This window comes from Papio anubis, chromosome 1 (genome assembly GCF_008728515.1).
Source record: "Papio anubis isolate 15944 chromosome 1, Panubis1.0, whole genome shotgun sequence".
Lineage (NCBI taxonomy): Eukaryota > Metazoa > Chordata > Mammalia > Primates > Cercopithecidae > Papio > Papio anubis.
The window spans coordinates 126,600,753-126,624,661 of NC_044976.1; the positions used below are offsets into that span (position 1 = coordinate 126,600,753).

General features: G+C 43.2%; 1 protein-coding gene and 2 non-coding genes across 4 annotated transcripts; all 3 read right to left on the minus strand.

The window, feature by feature from the left end:
- Positions 1-854: 854 nt before the first annotated feature.
- KHDC4 (KH domain containing 4, pre-mRNA splicing factor) lies at positions 855-23,901 on the minus strand. 2 transcript variants are annotated; one of them, XR_002516612.2, is made up of 14 exons: positions 23,773-23,901; positions 23,069-23,285; positions 18,650-18,778; positions 18,235-18,314; positions 16,100-16,152; positions 15,671-15,834; positions 14,616-14,827; positions 12,332-12,392; positions 10,203-10,260; positions 9,717-9,970; positions 5,329-5,502; positions 4,461-4,545; positions 3,706-3,797; positions 855-2,141 (listed from the first exon to the last, which is right to left on the minus strand). XR_002516612.2 is itself a non-coding variant. In XM_009183236.3 (14 exons), exons 1-14 carry the CDS (start codon positions 23,808-23,810, stop codon positions 1,942-1,944), a joined length of 1,845 nt encoding a protein of 614 aa, XP_009181500.1. In that variant the 5' UTR covers positions 23,811-23,900; the 3' UTR covers positions 855-1,941. The 2 variants fall into 2 exon arrangements, 1 of the variants encoding a protein (XP_009181500.1); XM_009183236.3 differs by having other exon boundaries at positions 4,461-4,573; positions 23,773-23,900.
- LOC116272242 lies at positions 8,249-8,385 on the minus strand. Its single transcript, XR_004180967.1, has one exon. It is a non-coding gene; the product is annotated as a small nucleolar RNA SNORA42/SNORA80 family (small nucleolar RNA).
- Positions 14,944-15,072, minus strand: LOC116272340. Its single transcript, XR_004181037.1, has one exon.
- Positions 23,902-23,909: the final 8 nt, after the last annotated feature.

The following is a 23,909-nucleotide window of genomic DNA, read 5'->3' on the forward strand; positions in this document are numbered from 1 at the left end:
GTCAGGAGGTCAAGAAATTGAGACAATCCTAGCCAACATGTAAAACTGTCTCTACTAAAAATTCAAAAGAATTAGCTGGGTTTGGTGGCGTGCGCCTGTAAGTCCCAGCTACTCGGGAGGCTAAGGCAGAATAATCACTTGAACCTGGGAGGTGGAGATTGCAGAGCTGCCTGAGACGGTGCCACTGCCCTCCAGCCTGGCAACAAAGCAAAACTCCGTCTCAAAAAAAAAAAGTCTTTCTGGCCAGGCATGGTAGCTCACGCCTGTAATCCCAGCACTTTGGGAGGCTGAAGTGGGCAGATCACTTGAGTATCAGGAGTTCAAGACCAGCCTGGCCAAAATAGTGAAACCCTGTCTCTACTAAAAATACAAAATTTAGTTGGGTATGGTGGTAGGTGCCTGTAATCATCCCAGTTACTCAGGAGGCTGAGGCTGGAGAATCACTTGAACCCAGGAGGTGGAGGATGCACTGAGCCAAGATTGCACCATTGCACTCCAGCCTGGGCGACAGAGCGAGACGACTCCATCTCAAAAAAATAAAGTAAAATGTCTTTCCAAGAATAACATATTTCCTTTAAAATCTGCTTCAGTCATGAAGTCCTTTTAATACCCTGTTAAATAAAGGAGGGCTAAAATATGAAAATGGATAATATCCAGCATAATAATCCTTAACATTTTCATTTGAACTTTAAGGGTACATTTTGCAGTTACGTAACTCTTGGAACTATATGCAAACCTTGGGGTCTGTATATGTATTTTTCTGGTAATATTATAGTTGCATTATGCTATGAGTACAAAAGTTTATGAATTTTAGTGTATGGATGGGTTGTGGAAGAAAACAGAGAAACCACAAGCAGAATATTTATACATTTATTTATAATGAAATTATGGTCTACATATTTACAACGTATAGGAAACCAGAGGATAAGTTTATACAAAGCCAGCCTGCAAAGTATTCAAATGTGCAAAAATGACAGTTCAATATCTCAAACTATTCCTGGTTCAGCAGACTAGCTCCTTCACTTTCACACATCAGTATTTGATACAAAAAAAGTTCTTTTGGCAAAACCTGTAATGCCAAGAAAAAGGACAAGTTGCAATTTCAGTCATTAAGTCCAAAATCCTATAGCCAGCAGTCAGATCTCTCTATTTTAGCTGCAACCAGTTCTGAGAGAGACAGACCACTGTGTTTCATTTCTGTGATGAGTTCTGACCAGTTTTAGTCAGGAAGTTTTCTCTGACCCAGCTGAAGACAGGATCTTAGAAGGGCAATAAAAACAGTAATGGCTATGAGACCAATGTGCCTGAAGGTGCCAGCTCTGGATCACCCCAATTAAAAACAACAATGAAAAAATAACTTCATTTTCCTATCCAGGATCCAGCTATATCCAACAGTTTTAAATGAGACAGCATTTTCCAAAACAGAAAGAATCCAAAATGAAACAGGGATGCAGATCTGTCAGAATTAAATACTGAAAAGGACTGTCTTAAAATAATTTCCCCACTAATAAATAGTAAGGCTCTGTTTGTAACCAGTTATGTATCAAAATTGACCAAACAGTAGTAAAATACAAATAAAACTTTCTTTATGTGAGAATTGGGTCTATTCATTTGGAAAAGGCTGGACCAGGTCAAATGTGTATGGGAACGACCCTGTTAGAATGCTTTGTTGGACAAGCACATTTCACGAACTGTTAAAAAGCTTCTGAGATAAGTTTGTGATTCTAATTAAATTTTAACAGATTCTATGCCACTGCAGAAATAAGGATTTTTGTTGTTGTTGTTGTTAAGGAACCCCTTTAAGAAAGGGCAGCACTGAATCTCAAACTTCTGCAAAGTCCAGGTTGGTTCCCAGCACAGGCCCCAGAGTCTTGTTAAATCAAATGCATGCATTATTGCTAAGAAGAGTCACTGAGGGTCAAAACTCTGTTCCACTGTTTCCTAGGGAGCCATCCAGAATGGCATCTGTTGTTTAGCTCGTGGTTGTGATGAAGGATATTGGTATCCCAAACTCCAGCCCTGTGGAAAACTACTTGCATTTTTATGACCTCCATGTTCCTCCTCTTCATCAGATGAATCTGCGGCATAAGCCACCAAGCCAAATCCCTTCTCTGTAGTTTTCATCTTCTTGGCTGGATAATCTAGAATAGAGAAAAACAACCCCAACCCCATCCCCACCAAGGGAAAAAAAAAAATACCATAAATTCGTTAATTAAAAAAAAAGATGTTAATTTTAAGTGGTTAGTTGGACACCATTTTGAGGTCACAGGGTCAATGGTCACCCAAAAACGTTGAAGATCACAGGAAAAACAGCACCAGCATCAGCAAATGTGAATCCACCAGAACCATGTAAGAAAACAGAGAAAGAAAAAAGAAACACAAAAAAAAGAAAAAAAAAGAAAAAAAGGAAAGTTAGCAAGTGAGTCTCTTGAGGGATGATATTTCACCTTTTAAAGAGTTAAAAGAAAAGAAGTTAAGAAAAGAAAAAAACGTCTTTTCTTCTGTTCATTTTTATGAGTACAAGCAAAGAACAAAATATCCCATGTACTTCTACAGGATTTAGAGTTCTGGGATGCTAAAAAGCAACATTTTCCTAACAGCCACAAACTGACCATTACTGACCAATAGAGCTATAAGGGGAGATGTGTGGCTTAGCTCCCAATACAAAGCAAAATCAACCTTTATTAAGTCCGTATCAGATGACCTCCTGGTATTCACACAATATAGGCAACAGGATTTTTAAATGACCTACTACTACTACTCATTAATATTCACTGATGCTATGTATAAAATAAGTCGACTAACTCTTTTCTAGATACACGTTGGTTGGAAATAAAAGGTTGTCTGTATATAATTTTTTTAAACTATTTTTTCTCTCTCTGTCTCAAAACACATTGGTTGGAAATTACAGGTTATCTGTATACAATTTTTTAAAAACTATTTTCTCTTTCTCTTTCTTTTTTTTTGAGACAGAGTCTCACTCTGTTGCCCAGGCTGGAAAGCAGTGGTGTGATCTCAGCTCACTACAACCTCCACCTCCCAAGTTCAAGCGATTCTCCTGCCTCAGCCTTCCAAGTCGCTGGGATTACAGGCATGCACTACCATGTCCAGCTTAATTTTTCTATTTTTAATAGAGATGGGGTTTCACCGTGTTAGCCACGCTGGTCTCAAACTCCTGACCTCAGCTGATCCGCCCACCTTGGCCTCCCAAAGTGCTGGGATTACAGGCGTGAGCCACCGTGCCCGGCCCAAAAGTATTTTCACTGGCTAATAGATTACAGAGGTTGGATTAAACACCTGAATGAACATCAGGTTAGAAAACTAATAGCTTTATTTATGTATGTATTTATTTATTTATGAGATGGAGTCTTGCTCTATTGCCCAGGCTGGAGGGCAGTGGTCTGATCTTGGCTCACTGCAACCTCTGCCTCCCAGGCTGAAGCGATTCTCCTGCCTCAACCCCCCGAGTAGCTGGGATTACAGGCGCCCACCACCATGCCCACTAGTTTTTGTATTTTTAGTAGAGATGGGGTTTCACTATATTGGCCAAGCTGGTCTTGAACTCCTGACCTTAGGTGATCCACCTATCTTGGCCTCCCAAAGTGCTGGGATTACAGGCGTGAGCCACCGCGCCTGGCTGAGAAAACTAACAGCTCTAGACCAGTCTTAGTCACTCCCCTGTTCCCCCAGCTATACCACACTCACCATGGCTCCCTGTTAAGGTCCCAGACCCATTCCTTTCATCGGATTCTGTTTTTATTCCAGTCACTGGAAAGGCGGGTGGAGGCATCAACTGCCTATTGAAAGACAAAATGAAACTTTCTTTCAGACAATTTAAATTTTCTTAACTTATCCAGTGGATTAGAAGTGCAATTAAATCTGCAGACAATCCTTCAAATTCATTTTAACCATTAATTTCAACTGCTTCCACCTTCCCCCAGCCCCTTTATAAAAGTATAAGGCCCATCTACACAGCAATTGCCATGACAAAAATCGAATGAACTGTTATGAAACGATATCAGCTCCTTTCTTATGAAGGTTAATATACTAATGTAAGAAAGGTAAATTCAAGCACTGTGTGGCAGGCTGAACTCCCATATTCATGTACTTCCATCCATGATATTCTAATAATTCTAAAGTAGCAAAAATAGCTGAATTATATAACATTTCTGTTACTGTCTATCCTTAGGAAAATGGCCAAGATGCGGACAATGGAAGTCAAGAAAGATGTCTGAACAAGTAATAAATTATTCAAAGTCAAGTATAACTGCTTCTAAGTCTGTAAAAGGCCTATCATTATATTTTCCTTCATTGCATCAATTACAACAAACAGACGCATATTTGATTCAAAGATTTCATTTCAGTTTCAGAATACTTAAGCTCATAGCAATGATCACTACTCTGACTAATGGTGCAAACAAATGACATCTGAATACATTTGCATAATTATTCCAACTTACCTGTCCCTCTCTCTCTCTTTGCCTGAGGAACTTGCTGGCTTCGATCCTGCACCTTCAATCTCATTCTGACTGGAGAAGCCTGTACCTAAATTAGTCATATGAATGGGTCCATGCTATGAGCAGAAAAATACAGTGGCATTAGCAAATCTACAACTGCTGTATTGACTTTAGCTCCTTAATGTAACTGTCAAGTGCCTCATCTTTCTGATAAGTTGTAGTAAGTTAAACTACTACAAAGCTCTTTGGGATTTGCTGTGTAACTGTAGTCAAAAGTAGGGTTTTTTTTTTCTCTGTAGGACTTGGACAGGGGTGTTATAATTCATTATGCTATCTATAGCCTGTTTTTAACTGACTGCCCATAGCTCAACTAGTTTCTATAAACCTAGCTAGAAACCATAAAAAAATGTTTTGGTTTAAAGAATGATTCAAGGATTCTGACAAAATGGAAAGGTACTTCTGATAAAATTGCACCAAAACTACAAATTAAGAATCTTTTTAACTTTAGTGGCTAACTTTACAATTACATGTACAGAATCGCTCCTTTTCTAGCAGTCTTGTGGGGTGGGGAGACTGGAGGGAGATATCACTCTCTTTTTTAGGTGGAGGGTAAAAGAGCACCACTGAAAGCCAAGGTTTTAAATACAAGCCACATATTGGTAGATCAATAGCTTTGAGTGAGATGTATAAGAAAGTAAGAACTCTCAGAGGCTTTCAAGAGTCTGTTGAATAGGATAAAAAACCCAACCAAAATAAATTCCAGAAAGCAGAAATCCTAGTGCTGGGAGAATGATGTGAATTTATCTTTTTTAAAGGGAGAATATAGTAGGAGAATAAGATGAAGATAGGAAAACAGGGTATTTTATTTAACCTGGTATCCAAGCAGTCCAGATTCCCGTTCATCTGGTAGCTCCTCTGTGAATCGTCTCTTCTGTGCCTGGGGCTGACTTGGGAGTGGGGGCTGGGGCTGGGGCTGGGGCTGGGGGCCAGCAGGCAAGGCAGTTTTGACAGGAGCAGCAGGAATAAAAGGACCACCCATCGGACTCTGGGACCAAAACAAACCAAGGAAGAAAAAAAGTGTGAGAATGCCCAAGGAATAAGTAAACAATGATTACAATATACTTTAAGGATCAATAAGTATCTCATGAATTTTGCATCTTCAGGTCTTTAGTTTCCTTCATGTATAATTTGGTAACAGCATCACCTAGCCTTCTCACCTTCATCCTAGGGAAACATGAAATTGACAACCTATATACAGTGCTTTGAACTTTTTTTTTTTTTTGAGACTGGAGTCTCGCTCTGTCGCCCAGGCTGGAGTGCAGTGGCGCGATCTCGGCTCACTGCAACCTCTGCCTCCCGGACTCATGCCATTCTCCTGCCTCAGCCTCCTGAGCAGCTGGGACTACAGGCGCCCACCACCATGCCTGGCTAGTTTTTTTTTGCATTTTTAGTAGAGACGGGGTTTCACTGTGTTTGCCAGGATGGTCTCGATCTCCTGACCTCGTGATCCGCCCGCCTCAGCCTCCCCAAGTGCTGGGATTACAGGCTTGAGCCACCGCGCCCGGCCCAGTGCTTTGAACTTTTAAGAAAACTCTGTTGTGCATTTGGGCTACTAGGAACAAACATGACCATTAACAAACAGAACTCCAACCACTGACAGTCAACATGATTAGCTTTCTGTAATAAGCTTTCTGTAATTTATAAATGCTGCTAATGCTTGTGGAAGAAGCAATTTCATCTTCCACTCCCTTGGTTGTAAGTTACTATGTCAAGATTAAGTCTAATGTTTGAAGATGTTGTTCCAAAAAGGAATAAGGGGTATCAAAAGACAATATATATTACAGAAAAATAGGCAGGTCTGAAGAGAAAATTCTATACAGCCATGCGTTGCTTAGCAATGGTAATACGTGTTTTGTTTTGTTTTTGAGACAGAGTCTCAGTCTTGCTCTGTCTCCCAGGCTGGCGTGCAATGGTGCGATCTCGGCTCACTACAACCTCTGCCTACTAGGTTCAAGCGCTTCTCTTGCCTCAGCCTGCCGAGGGACACTACAACCTCTGCCTACCAGGTTCAAGCGCTTCTCTTGCCTCAGCCTGCCGAGGGACTACACGCACGTGCCACCATGCACAACTAATTTTTTTAGTACTTGTGATCCACCTGTCTCAGCTTCCCAAAATACTGGGATTACAGGTGTGAGCCACTACGCCGAGTGTGAGCCACTACGCCAGTGCGAATGTTTTGATAAATGCACTGCAAGGCGATTTTGTCATTGAACAAATGTGTACTTATACAAACTTAAGATGAAAATAGCCTACTACACACATAGGCTATATGGTATGGCCTACTGTTTCTAGGCTACAATCCTGTATAGCATGTTACTGCACTGAATGCTGTAACACAATGGTAAGTATTTGTGTATCTAAATGTAGAAAAGGTACAGTAAAAATATGCTACTACAATTTTACAGAACAAGCATCATATATGCAGTCTATCACTGACTAAAACGTTGTAAGGTGGCTGACTGTATTAATAACACAGCTAACATTTATTGACAGATTGGATCATCTTACTTAATCCTCGCAAACCTCTTAGATTTTTATCACTGTGCCCATTTTACATCTAAGGAAAACCAAATCCTAGACAAGTCAAGTTACATCCCAGTATCACACAGCTCAAAAATGGGAAAGCATGATGAACCCTGTCAATCTAATTCTAACTCCCAGCTTTTTTTTTTTTTGAGTTTTGCTTGTCACCTAGGCTGCAATGCAGTGATGCGATCTTGGCTCACTGCAACCTCTGCCTCCTGGGTTCAAACAGTTCTCCTGCCTCGGCCTCCCAAGTAGCTAGGATTATAGGTGCCCACCACCACGCCCAACTAATTTTTATATTTTTAGTAGAGACAGGGTTTCACCATGTTGACCAGGCTGGTGTTGAACTCCTGACCTCAAGTGATCCACCCGCCTCGACCTCCCAAAGTGCTGGGATTACAGGTACATGAGCCAACACGGCCACCTTAACTCCCTGCTTTTAACCACTCTGCTGTATTGCTTCCCAATTACAAAGGACTGACATTCAAAAGTGGGGACCTACAGAGCTGTCTAAATATAAAAATTAAAATAATTTCGGCCGGGCATGGTGGCTCATGCCTGTAATACTAGCACCGTAATCCTAGCATTTTGGAAGGCCAAGGCCACGGATCACTTGAGGTCAGGAGTTCATGACCAGCCTGGCCAAAATGGTAAAACCTCATCTCTACTAAAAATACAAAAATTAGCTGGGCGTGGTGGCATGTGCCTGTAATCCTAGCTACTCAGGAGGCTGAGGCAGGATAATCACTTGAACCCAGGAGGCGGAGGTTGCAGTGAGCCAAGATCACACCACTGTACTCCAGCCTTAGCATCAGAGTGAGATTCTTCTCAAAATAAAGTAATGGTGGCTCACGCCTGTAATCCCAGCATTTTGGGAGGCCGAGGTGGGCGGATCACGGGGTCAGGAGATCGAGACCATCCTGGCTAACAAGGTGAAACCCTGTCTCCACTAAAAATACAAAACAATCAGCCAGGTGTGGTGGAGGGCGCTTGTAGTCCCGGCTACTTCGGAGGTTGAGGCAGAAGAATGGCATGAACCTGGGAGGCGGAGCTTGCAGTGAGCCGAGATGGTACCACTGCACTCTAGCCTGGGCAACAGAGCAAGACTCCGTCTCAAAAAATAATAATAAAAATAAATAAAAATAAAATAAATAAATTTTACCAGGGACCACAAATAAAATTTAGTTCATAGTTTTTCTGTTATACACTGTGCAACCCCCTTCAGTGCTCACAGCCCACAGGTAAGGGGGCTGGACAATGGTTTGAGGCTGCCATTTACTCTGGCATGGGTACACTATGAGAGGCCCACAGCGAAGGACCCACCATAAATCCATTACCATGCTCTCATGAAGTCTCTCCCCTGCCTCTAAGACCAGTATATAAACCATCCAGATTATCATCCAGACATCTACTCTTTTCCTACAATTCTACTTTCACGATTTAAGAAATTGTGGCCAGGTACGGTGGCTCACATCCGTAATCCCACGACTTGGGGAGGCCAAGGCAGTCAGATAATGAGGTCAGGAGATCAAGACCATCCTGGCTAACACAGTGAAACCCCATCTCTACTAAAAATACAAAAAAATTAGCCAGGTGTGGTGGCAGGTGCCTATAGTCCCAGCTACTTGGGAGGCTGAGGCAGGAGAATGGCGTGAACCTGGGAGGCGGAGCTTGCAGTGAGCCGAGAGGTGCCACTGCACTCCAGCCTGGGTGACAGAGCGACACTCCATCTCAAAAAAAAAAAAAAAAAGTAAGTATACATTTCTTAAGTTATAAAAGAAACATGCCAGCATTTATAATCCTTACATTTGAAAAGTTTATATATCTCTTACATAATGTTTATTTTTTTTGAGACACAGTATCTCACTCTGTCACTGAGGCTGGAGTGCACTGGCACCATCTTGGTTCACTGCATCCGTGACCTCCTAGCTTGGCTCAAGGGACCCTCCCACCTCAGCCTCTTAAGTAGCTGAAATACAGGTATGTGCCACCATGTCCAGCTAATTTTTTTGTAGAGATGGGGTCTCACTATGTTGCCTAGGCTGGTCTCAAACTCCTGCGCTAAAGCAGTCCTTCTGCCTCGGCCTCCCCAAATGCTGAGATTATGTTTCCTCCTAAGATGTGAAATTGTAACTCATTTCCAATCACTGCGAGGTGTGGTGAAGGTAGCCCCATTCTCCTTGAGGACTTTGTTAACATTGCAAAGGCAAGGTTAGGCAAACAATGGCCAAGGGTATAGCAAACTATGATTGTGGCCTGCCACCTGTTTTGTAAATAAAGTTCTACTGGAGTACAGCTATGCTTATTCACTGAGGTATTATCCATGGGCTGCTTCTGCACTACAACCACCGAGTGTGATAGTTGTAACAGAGAATGTATGGCCCTTAAAGCCTAAAATATTTGCTATCTGACCCTTTATAGCAAGTGTGCCCACCAGCCCTACTTTAAAAAGTTATTTGGTGTGCAAGACTGTGAAAATATAAACTTTAGGATGACATACACACATACACGCTAATCCAAAATATTCAGGTAGGTTGGTGGTAGGAACACAGAAGACAGTAGGAAAAAAACATTCCACATTACATTATTTATTTCTGGAATACCACTACTTCCCCTCTTTCCCCAGTTTTTCCTAAATTCAGTAGTATCTTGTTGCATATCCTGACATCCTACCTGTCCAGTGCTAGCTGGAGGCTGCACTTGTGTTATCGGGTATTGTGTTGGCACAGGTGGAACTCCAGTAGGTAATGCCGGCAAGACTCCAGGTGCTAATGAAACAGCTGGTGGCACTATGCTTGGTACTCCGTAGGGAGGTTGAACTGGCTGCTGAGGAGGGGGAACAACAGGGTAACCAGACTGATAGCCATTGGATGGATAATATGGTGGTTGAGGAGGGACACTACTTATAGCAGAGGGTTGTGTATAGCCTGAGGGGGAAGAAAAAAAGTGTTTAATCAGCTGCAGCAGAATGAGACAATTTAGCTGAATATTAAACTTAATATCTAGGGAAGAAAAATACTGAGGCATGAATGGCTTTCCAAATTACCCTAAATTAAAGGGAACATTAATAGTGCCCTGGCACAGTCTAGCCTCCAGTATCATAATTACACATAACTATCACTAGCAAAATATTTTTTAAACACTTCAAGATGTACACACCTGGTAAAGGTACAGCAGTATTAATCTGATTCACAAATCTAGAATATTCAGCATGAACCTGAAAGAGAGGGGGAAACAAATTAACATGGGACAGCCCAAGCTGTGTATTTACAAGGGTCTGATTCTATAATTCTAGGACCAAAGCCATTAGCAATTAAAATATATCTACCGATATTCCAATCAAATTTAAACTGGTTTAACCTACTTTTTTTTTTTTTTTTTTTTGAGAGACATAAGTCTCGCTCTGTCACCCAGGGTGGAGAGCAGTGGTGCGATCTCGTATCACTGCAACCTTTTTTTTTGAGACAGTCTCACTCTGTCACCCAGGCTACAATGTAATGGCAAGGTCTCAGCTCACTGCAACCTCCACCTCCAAGGTTTAAGTGATTCTCCTGCCTCAGCCTCCCAAGTAGCTGGGACTACAGGTGCGTACCACCACACCCAGCTAGTTTTTGTATTTTTAGTAGACATGGGGGTTTCACTATGTTGGCCAGGCTGGTCTCCAACTCCTGACCTCGTTATCCACCCGCCTTGGCCTCCCAAAGTGCTGGGATTACAGGCATAAGCCACCACATCCAGCCCACCTCAACATTTTAATAAGGCAGATCTATAAATTATTAAGCCAATTTTGGGCATTAGGAGCATGAATAATCCTGAATCCCCTAAAGTATACTCAATTCTGGGGTACAAAGTCATTTAGAAAGCCACAGAAATTAAGTAACTAGGAAATTTCCAAGTTGTTAGTATAACTGATGAGACCTCATTCATTCACATTTACTGGGTGACTTTTCCTCAAGGTTTACTCACAGTTTACTAAGGGTTTAGTATTTTCCTCATACTTCCTTCCTATACATTATTAAGTCCATAACCTCAAGTACCAACAAAAAGATGGGAAATGGTCAAGAAAATTATCTGGTACAAGGGTTGGTAAATCAGGTGATACGTAAAAAAACAAAGGAAGTAAAAAAACAAAACAAAGTAAAAAAACAAACAAACAAGGCCAGACGCAGTGGCTCACGCCTGCAATCCCAGCACTGTGGGAGGCCGAGGCGGGCAGATCACGAGGTCAGGAGATCGAGACCATCCTGGCTAACACAGTGAAACCCCGTCTCTCCTAAAAATACAAAAAATTTAGCCGAGCATGGTGGTGGGCATCTGTAGTCCCAGCTACTCAGGAGGCTGAGGCAGGAGAATGACGTGAACCTGGGAGATGGAGGTTGCAGTGAGCTGATATTGCGCCACGGCACTCCAGCCTGGGCGACAGAGTGAGACTCTGTCTCAAAAAAAAAAAAAAAAACAACACCACCATAAGCTACCCAATAAGGTACCAGAGAACACAAGATTGAACATATTCAGTCCAAAACCTGATTTCCTTTAAGTGCTATAAAGACAGTCCTAAGGTTTAACTTTTGGTTGTTTACAGAAAAAAAGAATGCATAACCAAATGAGCAATCATCCCCCAAACATGTCTAACTGGTTTCAAATTATTATAGCTCTACCTTTACTTCAGACTGGAGCTATGCTAATATAAGCCAAAACCAACACAATGGGCCGGGCACGGTGGTTCATGCCTGTAATCCCAGTACTTTGGGAGGCCGAGGTGGGCGGATCACAAGGTCAGGAGATCGAGACCATCCTGGCTAACATGGTGAAACTCCTTCTCTACTAAAAATACAAAAAATTAGCCGGCTGTGGTGGCGGGTGCCTGTGGTCCCAGCTACTCGGGAGGCTGAGGCAGGAGAATGGCGTGAACCTGGGAGGTGGAGCTTACAGTGAGCCGAGATAGCACCATTGCACTCCAGCCTGGGTGACAGAGCGAGACTCCAACTCAAAAACAAAAAACAAAAAACAAAAAAATAGAAAACCAACACAATGACCAGGTGCTAGGAGAGAGGAGAGGCATGGGATGATTTCTCTCTCAGACTCCAGAAGGAATCAATTCTGCCAGCACCTTGATTTCGGACTGCTTCCTGAACTGTGATAGAATAAATTTGTGTTATTTTAAGCCACCCAACTGCAGTAACTTGTTATAGCAGTACTAGGAAACTAAACAGGTGAAAGAAACAGTTAAGACATACTCCAAAACGGCAACTGCTTTTCTGAATGAGTACCAGACAAATACAACTCACTGTTTGCAAAAGATTCTCACAAAGCTTCTTGGCAGCAGCCAGGCCTTCTGGTTTGGGGTGACTGCAAAGAAATAACCAGGAATTCAAAGGAGAGAAAAATAAATAAAAGATGCAGAATTCTGCTTTCATTTTTCATGCTATTTTACAAATCTACATTAATATATTCACTGTAGCTCAAAATCTAGGCCTCTGAAAATCACAAAACAGAAACACAAAATAACATGTCTTTTAAAATATATCTATTATCATTACCACAAATATTTTATTAGTCTTTCTCTGAGTAACGGTACTTCTTGATATAAAAATATTTTAAAGTTCATAAAATTACTATAAAATGTATTAATATTGATACAGGTTTAAATGAAAATTATTTCAGGCTTATCACAGCTCACTTTAAGATTCACTTTTTTTGGCCAGGTGTGGTGGCTCACGCCTGTAATCCCAGTACTTTCGGAGGCCGAGACGGGCAGATGGCGAGGTCAGGAGATCGAAACCATCCTGACTAACACGGTGAAACCCCGTCTCTACTAAAAATACAAAAAATTAGCCGGGCGTGTTGGTGGGCGCCTGTAGTCCCAGCTACTCTTAGGAGTCTCGCTCTGTCGCCCAGGCTAGAGTGCAGTGGTGCCATCTTGGCTCGCTGCAAGCTCTGCCTCCCGGGTTCATGCCATTCTCCTGCCTCTCAGCCTCCCGAGTTGCTGGCACTATAAGTGCCTGCCACCATGCCTGGCTAATTATTTTTGTTCTATTTTTAGTAGAGACAGGATTCACCATGTTAACCAGGATGGTCTCGATCTCCTGACCTTGTGATCCGCCTGCCTAGGCCTCTGAAAGTGCTGGGATTACAGGCCAAGATTCACTTTTGTACTAACTTGTAAAAAACCAAAAGACTTGAATACTAAAGAGACAATTCCGTCTCCTAATTCAGTAATTTCTCTTTTTTTTTTTTTTTTTTTTGCAACGGAGTCTTGCTCTGTCGCTCAGGTTGGCGTGCAATGGCGCAGTCTCAGCTCACTGCAACCTCCACCTCTGGGGTTCAAGCACTTCTCCTACCTCAGCCTCCTGAGTTGCTGGGATTACAGGTGCCTGCCACCACACCTGGCTAATTTTTTTTTTTTTTTTTTTTTGAGACAGAGTTTCACTCTTGTTGCCCGGGCTGGAGTGCAATGGCATGATCTCGGCTCACCGCAACCTCTGCCTCCCAGGTTCAAGCAATTCTCCTGCCTCAGCCTCCGTAGTAGCTGGGATTATAGGCATGTGCCACCACGCCCGGCTAATTTTGTATTTTTAGTAGAGACGGGGTTTCTCCATGTTGGTCAGGCTGGTCTCGAACTCCCGACCTCAGGTGATCCACCCACCTCGGCCTCCCAGTGCTGGGATTACAGGCGTGAGCCACTGCGCACACCTGGCTAATTTTTGTACGTTTAGTAGAGACAGGGTTTCACCGTGTTGGCCAGGGTGGTCTCGAACTCCTGACCTCAACTGATCCATCTGCCTTGGTCTCCCAAAGTGCTGAGATTACAGGTGTGAGCCACCACACCTGGTTTAAGACAGGGTCTCACTCAGTCACCCAATCTGGAGTGCAGTGGTGCAAACACAGCTACCTGCAGCCTTAACCTCCTGGGCTCAAGCCATCCTCCTGCCTCAGCTTCCTGAGCAGCTGGGATTATAGGTGTGCACCACCACATCTGGCTTTTTTTTTTTTAGATGGAGTCTCGCTCTGTTGCCCAGGCTTGAGTGCAGTGGCACCATCTTGGCTCACTGCAAGCTCCATCTCCCGGGTTCACGCCATTCTCCTGCCTCAGCCTCCTGAGTAGCTGGGACTACAGGCGCCCGCCACCACACCCAGCTAATATTTTGTATTTTTAGTAGAGACAGGGTTTCACCTTGTTAGCCAGGATGGTTTCGATCTCCTGATCTCATGATCTGCCCGCCTTGGCCTCCCAAAGTGCTGGGATTACAGGTGTGAGCCACCGTGCCCGGCCTAATTTCTTTAATTTTTTTGTAGAGATAGGGTTTCGCTATGTTGCCCAGGCTGGCCTCAAACTCCTGGGCTTAAGTGGTCCTACGCCTTGGCCTCCAGAAGTGTTGGGATTATAGGCATGCGCCACCGTGCCCCAATTCTACAATTTATTTAACTAATTATAATTACTCCTAGCATTTACCTAAATCCCTCATGTTACTATTAATTACACCCGGTTTTATCTTGCTCCTTCTGAATCACTCCTGACTGTACCAACAAGTTGACAAGAATTCACATGTCCCCTGCCCTATGCATCCATACCTGATGTAAATATACATAGGCTCAAAAGCTTCTCGGCCAGATGCTGGCTCAATGCAGCCTGAACCTTTGCCCCGCAGGAAGACTTTGGCACCTGTTTCAATCTGAATGTGCTGCAAATAGGAGCAGCCTGGACCTTCCACTTTCTCCTTTACATTAAAAGTGGGCACAGCATGTTCTAGACCCACAAATAATTTATCTTGAACATAATGCATCTGTAGGAAGAAAAGAATACTTCGTATTAAACAGCAAATATATAATTAAATCCTCAATCTTTGAAATAAGTCAGTAAGAAATTATAGCAAAGACAGTCTCCTGTAAAACTGGGATAGAGTGTTGGGTAGTACAGTCAGCCCTGTGATACTCTTCAGTGAAGGCTGCTCTCTCCAACCCTTTTTTCTAGGAGGAATGTATCAGCAAAGTCTTGCTTCATCAGACTCAGCCTTCTTAGTCCTCCAGTTATCATCAAGTTTACAAATACAAACTAAAAGCACTAACTTCAAAATGTACAATACCTTCTGCTCTATCAATCTCCTTTGTAGAACATATCAATATGAAGAGATACGTGCTCAGGTGTTCATTATATTGTGGAGAGCTAGATAACACACTAACAGAATACCTATAGCAGGTAACTTTCGGGATTGGAATTTGACGACTTTTTCTTCTTCTTTATATGTATTACTTGGCACATCTTTGTTTTTTTTTTTTTTTTTTTTTGAGATGGAGTCTTGCTCTGTGGCCCGGGCTGGAGTGCAGCGGCATGGTCTCGGCTCACTGCAACCTCCACCTCCCAGGTTCAACCAATTCTCCTGCCTGAGCCTCCTGAATAGCTGGGGTTACAGGCGCCTGCCACCATGCCCAGGTAATGTTTGTATTTTTAGTAGAGATGGGGTTTCACCATGCTGGTCAGGCTGGTCTCGAGTTCCTGACCTCAAATGATCCACCCACCTCGGCCTCCCAAAGTGCTGGGATTACAGGAATGAGCCACTGCACCTGGACGGCACATATCATTTTTATAGAAATGATAAAGCTATTCATGATCCCTCCCCAAAACATACCCCTGACTGGAAGGGAGGCTTCTGGCTAACAGCTGGAGACAACTGAGCGATAGGTGCTGGCTGGTGATAGACAGTTACTGTTGCACCATTAAAAGTCGGACTTGTTCCTGTGGCAGCTTTTACCACTCCATTGGTGATAATTTCTTTGATCCGGTTTACAGCTCCTTGGAAAAACACAAACAGTAAAACTGAATGGAATGAACTGACTAGTGCCCAGGCAGGCCAGTGTTCAATCACTCACACGTAAATCCGCTTTATACGTTACCCAAGTATGCGGCTGTCAACCCCTCTAAACTCCCATACAAATTCGTGTACAGTTCATGAACAAGGGCTAGAACAGCCATCAGGGACAGTTTGCCAACTTGCTATACAGACCCCTGTACTTTGTTCTTCACAAAAAGTGCTACGTGAGCCAAAAACATTACTTACTGTCCACTAATTCCCGTGTCTGGCCCTGAACATGAAGATATAATGGACGATCCCTATAAAGAGAAACAAAAAAGGATGATCTCAACGTGGTCAAAACCAAAAAAGGAGTCAAATGGGTCACCAGATCTAATTTGTAATGTTTCAAGTTTCCAAATAACCAAAAGGGACTATATACATTAGAAGGGTTTTTGCTAGCTAATGTCTGAGAACATGCCTTAACAGCTGGGGAACAAATAAACTTCTTGATCTTAAAAGTCAACTGGCCAACAGATTTCAGATCAAATCTGTTCTTATACATTCACTACCATTATTTTCCAGTCTATGGAGATAACCCAATATTTAAGAACAGAATTCCTTTTTGCTGGCTGTCTAATAGGTTATAAACAAATGTGGTCTTGTCTATCCAAATCAATGGGGCAAGCCGGGTGCTGTGGCTCATGCCTGTAATCCCAGCACTTTGGGAGGCTGAGGTAGGCAGATCACATGAGGCCAAGAGTTTGGGACCAGCCTGGCCAACATAGCAAAACCCCATCTCTACTGAAATTACAAAAATTAGCCGGCATGGTGGCATGCCTGTAGTCCAAGATACTGAGGAGGCTGAGGCACAAGAATCGCTTGAACCCAGGAGGTGGAAGTTGCAGTGACCCAAGATCATGCCACTGCACTCCCGCTCGGGCAACAGAGCCAGACTCTGTCTCAAAAAAAAAACAACACACACACACAAAAAATTAATGGGGAAAGATTGATCATGCATACAGAGAAATCTCTTAAGGCCCACATCAACTGATAATTTAGATTCTAAATGTGAAGATGACTTAAATTATAATAAAGTGATCAATAACCATATACAGTTAATAAAAAGTAGCAGGTAAAGATAACTTTTTAAAGACAAAGTTCAAAACAGCAACCAACACATATAGAAAGTTTAAATATATTCTTGGGGCCAGGCACAGTGGCTCACGCCTGTAATCCCAGCACTTTGGGAGGCCGAGGCGGGGGGACCACCCAAAGTCAGGAGTCAAGACAATATTGCCAATATTGTGAAACCCCATCTCTACTAAAAACACAAAATGTAGCTGGGTGTGGTGGCACACACTTGTAATCCCAGCTACGTGGGAAGCTGAGGCCAGAGAATTGCTTGAACCCAGGAGGCAGAAGTTGCAGTGGGCCGAGATGGCGCCACTGCACTCCAGCCCGGGTGACAAGACCAAACACTCCATCTCTAAATAAATAAATAAATTCTTGGCTTGGGGTAGGAAGTAAATTTTGTTACTTATTTTGTGTAGTTTAAGCTAATGTTAAAAATGTTGCATTTCCTAAGTACCTATCAACCGACAGTGAAGAGAAACTCAAACACTGAATGATGGAAGGAATGAAATGAAACAGATTAAGTCTTTACCTGAATAATCACAACGTATAACCATCATAAAGACAAAAAATATATATATGAGCCCATTTGTGAGGATAATTATTTCCACAGAAAAAAGTTAAGAAATATATACATGGCCGGGCGCAGTGGCTCACGCCTGTAATCCCAGCACTTTGGGAGGCCGAGGTGGGCGGATCACAAGGTCAGGAGATTGAGAACATCCTGGTTAACATGGTGAAGCCCCATCTCTACTAAAAATACAAAAAATTAGCCGGGTGTGGTGGCAGGTGCCTGTAGTCCCACCTACTCGGGAGACTGAGGCAGGAGAATGGCATGAATTCGGAAGGCAGAGCTTGAAGTGAGCCAAGATTGTGCCACTGCAATCCAGCCTGGGTGACAGAGCAAGACTCCATTTCAAATTTAAAAAAAAAAAAAAAAAAAAGGAAGTATATATATTATTTCTGCAGATCATATGGCACAGAAAAAAGAAAAAAAAAGTATACACATTAAATGTTGGTGGTATCTTCTTTTACACTTTCCTATAATTTGTTTCCTCCAATAAAAACATTAAATGTGAAATAAAGTCCAAAAATAGCTCCCAACAGCTTGTATCTGTTTGATAGCCAGAATTCTGCTATACAGTGTGCACACACATACCCCTCAAACCTCAAATCAAATATCATGTACACATATTACCTACGGATGAAAAACATGAGGCTAATGTGAGTCATACACCCAACCCTTCCATAAACAAGAGAATACGTACCCTGGTCCCACTTTGGCTTTTTCCTCAGTTGTCATGAACCTCCCTCGAGTTGATACTGCAGCCCCACTAAGGCGGCTGATCTAAAAAAGGAAATGTTCAATTAAGAAGATGTGGCAATTGGTTGATTTCAATGGCAGACAGATTTTCTTCCCATTCATTCATTCGACCAAGTAAGAAGGAATGAATTCTCTCCTATATCTGAAATTTTTATTCCATGGTTTCTTACTCAAACCAACACAGAGACTTCATTTATACCCATTTCATTATCTTCCTCTGAAGTTAAATTAAACCCAGTCCTGACTTCAGAGACTATGACCCAAACTCACTAATAAATATCTAACACCTGTCTATTTAGAGGTCTTCTTTATCTGAATCCACTCACCACCTTCCCCAAAGAGTCCCAATGCCTCCTCACCTCATCTTGAGTCTGTCCTCGAGTCAGCAAGTTCCTACATGTGAGAGGCACATCATTAATTTCTACTTCAGCTACCACCAGGTCATCCTTGCTTTTATTGCTAGTTAGGCCTTTGCCAGGAGCCTGAAGCTAGAAAAAAGAGAAATTAGATTAAAAAGTTTTTATGGTGAGAAAAATCTTCTTTTTTATTATTTTATTTATTTATTTACTTGAGACAGAGTCTCTTTCTGTCGCCCAAGATGGAGTGCAGTGGCATGATCTCAGCTCACTGCAACCTCCACCTCCCGGGTTCAAGCGATTCTCCTACCTCAACCTCCTGAGTAGCTGGGATTACAGGTGGGCACCACCATGCCTGGCTAATTTTTCTACTTATAGTAGAGATGGGGTTTTGCCATATTGGTCAGGCTGGTCTCAAATTCCTGACCTCATGATCCACCTGCCTTAGCCTGCCAAACTGCTGGGATTACAGGCATGAGCCACCACGCCTGGCCTATTTTTTTATTTTTATTTTTTCTTGAGATGAAGTCTCACTCTATCACCCAGGCTGGAATGCAGTGGCACAATCCCAGCTGACTCAATCTCCGCCTCCCAAGTTCAAATGATTCTCCTGCCTCAGCCTCCTGAGTAGCTAGGATTACAGGTATGAGCCAATAAACCCAGTTTGTTTTCGTATTTTTAGTAGAGATGGGGTTTCACCATGCTGGCCAGGCTGGTCTCGAGCTCCTGACCTCAGGTGATCCACCCACCTTGGCCTCCCAAAGTGCTGGGATTACAGGCATGAGCCACTGTGCCCAGCCTAGATAAAGCCTTTTAGTCGTCCAAAATACAACTATCCTTTCCCAAATCCCGCACCTCCCTACCCTTCCCTTCATCTGCCTGTAAACACAGTTGGTCTTTCTAACAAGCAAACAAAAACCTCACTAAACAAAGTCAATCTGCTTGAAGGCCACAATCAAGATTTCTCTGTGACCTTAGCCCTATGTGCATTTTTATGACCACCTAATTATAGAAGCTCTAGGGACCAGAAGCTACAGCCTTCAAAAAGAAAATTAAAGAGCAAAGTTATGACACTCTATAGCTCAGTTAGTTGGCTGTACATGGAATAAAACATAATAGAAGGTAGAGAAGCAATGCACACAACACATATACCTCAAGCATATAATAGGAAGTTGTTTTTGTGCCACTCCCACAATCATAACATAAAATCCAACTAATTCCATCCTTGTAAAGTTCTCAAAAGCCCTTAAATTGTATCTAACTAATCATTCCTCACTCTATTACGGAAGAACAAAGAAGAATGAAAAGCCAGTAAGATGGTAAAACCTGATCTAGTTTCTTTCAATTTAAACTACAAGGAGTTCGTGACCAGCCTGGTCAACATGGTGAAACCCCGACTCTAGTAAAAATACAAAATTAGCCAGGTGTGGTGGTTCGTGCCTGTAGTCCCAGATACTCTGGAGGCTGAGGCAGGAGAATCGCTTGAAGCCGGGAGGCACAGGTTGCAATGAGCCGAGATCACGCCATTGCACTCCAGCCTGGGCAACAATAGTGAAACTCCATCTCAAAAATAAATAAATAAATTACCAAAAAAAAGGCTGGGCCGGGTGGCTCACTTGAGCCCAAGAGTTTCAGACCAGCCTGGGCAACATGGCAAAACCACATCTCTACAAAAAATACAAAACAGGCCAGGCGCGGTGGCTCAAGCCTGTAATCCCAGCACTTTGAGAGGCCGAGACGGGCGGATCACAAGGTCAGGAGATCGAGACCATCCTGGCTAACACGGCAAAACCCCGTCTCTACTAAAAACACACACACACAAAAAATTAGCCGGGCGAGGTGGCGGTGCCTGTGGTCCCAGCTACTCGGGAGGCTGAGGCAGGAGAATGGTGGGAACCCGGGAGGCGGAGCTTGCAGTGAGCTGAGATCTAGCCACTGCACTCCAGCCTGGGCGACAGAGTGAGACTCCGTCTCAAAAAAAAAAAAAAAAAAATACAAAACATTAGCTGGGCATGGTGGCATGAGACTGTAGTCCCAGCTACTCAAGAGGCTGAGGCAGCAGTAAGCAGTGATTGCGCCACTGAACTCCAGCCTGGGCAACAGAGCAAGACTCTATCACATGAAAAACCAGACAGACAGAAAGAAAGAAAGACAGAAAGACGGAAAGAAAGAACGAATGAATGAACCAACCAAACAGGCTCATGCCCGTAATCCCAGCACTTTGGGAGGCTGAAGCAGTCTGAGCAACATGGCAAACCCATCTCTTCCAAAAATAAAAAAAAAAATTAGCCGGGCACGGTGGCATGCGACTGTAGCCCTACTACTTGGGAGTACCTACTACTTGACTGTGCCACTGCAGTCACTGCTTGGGCAATCAAGCCAGACCCTGGGACCACAGGCATGCACCACACCTAGTTAATTGTTTTTGTCTTTTCTGTAGAGACAGGGTTTCAGCATGTTGCCCAGGCTGGTCTTGAACTCCTGGCCTCAAGTGAACCACCCACCTGCCTTAACCTCCTGAGTAGCTGGGACTACAGGGGCCTATCTCCCCAGTCTATGTCTAGAAGGTAAGATATTGTTTACTTTGTGCATTGCATACATTTTTTAAATGTGGAGGCAAAACTAAATACAAACTCAACAATATCACCTTACCTTTATTTAACCCCCTATAGTATTCATTTACATTATCATCTCAATGAATCCTTATGACCGCCTTTAATAGTACTTATCAATGTTGTCTAAGAGAACTTTTGGTGACAGGTGTTCTAGTCCATCACTCCAATATGGTAACCATTTAGCCACATGCGTCTGTTGAGCACCTGACACGTGGCTAATGTGACTAAAGGTCTAAATTTTAAATTGTATTTTGTTTGGTTTTGCTTTGTTTTTTGCTTTAACAACAGGAATTTATTTCTCACAGTTATGGAGGCTGATAATGTATTTAAATTATTTTTATTATTTAGACAAGGTCTCACTCTGATGCTCAGGCTGGAGTGCAATGGCAAAATGACAGCTCAATGCAGCCTCAAGCTCCTAGGCTCAGGTGATCTTTCCACCTCAGCCTTCCAAGAATCCAAGAAGAATTACAGAGGAGCTGGGACTACAGGTGTGAGCCACCACACCCAGCCCCTTAATTTTAACTTAAATTGCCACGTGAGGCTAGTGACTACTGCACTACACAATGCAGGTATATATTACCAACGAGAAAGCTGAGTTTCGTTATGCCAAAGCCATGTAACCAGTAACTGTAGATTCTGGGTTTCAAATTGTGGATTCTGGGTTTTTAGGTTTTATGATTCTAAATCCAGTGTTTATGTATCCTGCTGAGGTCAACTACCTAAAGATTATTATTTTAAGGGAAAAAGAGAGCTTAAACGATTAACATCAGTATTAAGAATCTTAATATATAAGAAGCATTACATCTTTGTCAAGATGCTTTTAATTTTTCCTCATAAAACAATCTTTGCAAACAATAGGCTGCACATGGTGGCTCATACATGTAATCCCAGCACTTTGGGAGGCCGAGATGAGCCTGATCAACATAGTGAGACCCTGTCTACTAAAAATACAAAAAAAATTAGCCGGGCATGGTGGCATGCATCTGTAATCCCAGCTACTTGGGAGGCTAAGGCAGCAGAATCACTTGAACCCAGGAGACAGAGGTTGTAGTGAGCCGAAATCACCCCACTACTGCACTTCAGGCTGGGCGACAGAGTGAGACTCTGTCAAAAAATAAATACATAAATAAAACCCTACAGGTTCTAATTAGAGATGACACTATGGGGCTCACCTGATTTACCTGAACTTCTCTTTTGAGTTCAAGGAAAAAGCACATATATTAAAAACATGTTATGTTGCTTTAAATGACTATGGAAATAGAACTTAAGTTGAACTAAGTGGACAAGGACAAGACAAGGTATTTGGTCCATAAATGTAATCAGCCCAATCAAAAATGCCTCGTAAGTATTTGTAACAAAATGTCTTCTGGAACATTCCAAAACTAAATGATCTCTCAACTACTATATCCATTTTATCCTTTACTAACACAAATTATTATGTGATTACAGGATTACAAACAACTTTTTTTTTTTTTAAAGACGGAGTCTCATTGGGTCGCCCAGGCTGGAGTGCAGTGGGCATAATCTCAGCTCACCACAACCTCCGCCTGCTGGGTTCAAGCAGTTCTCCTTGCCTCAGCCTCCTAACTAGCTGATTACAGGCGCGCGCCACCATACCCGACTAATTTTTGTACGTTTAGTAGAGACGGGGTTTCAACATGTTGGTCAGGCTGGTCTCGAACACCTGACCTCGTGATCCACCTGCCTCAGCCTCCCAAAGTGCTGGATTATAGGCGTGAGACACCGCGCCCGGCAAAACAACCACTAAATTCGCAATTAGTGGAGACCCTTCAACTTCAAATACCTTCTCAGAAGCATTCTGTGTTGGTTTCAGCTTCCCTTTTGCCATGAGCATGGCATTGATCTTGGCAGCCACAGCAGCAGCAGCATCCAAAGCACCTGAAGGAGCAGCTGTGGTGCCCCCAGGACTTCCCCCACTGCTGGTGACCTCCCCACCTGGGGCCGCTGGCGGGAGGAAGAGAAGTGGGGCTGGAGCTGGTTGGTCCCATTTGCTGCGTCGCCTACACGTAGAAAAAGGAAAACATTAGGCCCCAAAGCTTTCATGTATGTTATTCTTTCCTTACTACGCCTCAGCACCCCATTTTCCCTCTATTATATTCCACTCACACTTCCGAATCACCTTTTAAATCTAAAACTCCCCTCTCCTTAAACAATTATTGCTACATTTAACAAACCCCCACTTTCCACCCTTCCCCAAAATCTTTCCTTTCTACTGTCCCCTATATCAAAAGACTCCACTCTATCCTGCACGCTCTCGTTTACGCCTTCCCCTTGGCTCGCCCTTCCAAAAATCCCCGTTTCCCTCCTCCCTCGGATCCCAGCCGGCCCTTTAAGGGCCCCAGGCCTGCTCAAGATCCTTCTCCCCAAACGTCCAACCCTTTACTTCCTACTTAAGGGGCCCTCCACCCTATACGCAGCTTCTCAGGGTGCCTCCGCCTCTCCCGCGCCCCAGTGCTCGCTCCGATGCCCTCGCCCCTGAAGCCGTACCCGCCAGCTCCAGGATGTGTCGCGCTCCCCGCGGACATGGCGACCGGTTCTACTCAACCACCCGCCAACTATCCGACTACCACCTTCTCGTCACTTCCGCCCCCAACGCTCTTGCGCACAGCCTTTTCCGGTCGTGA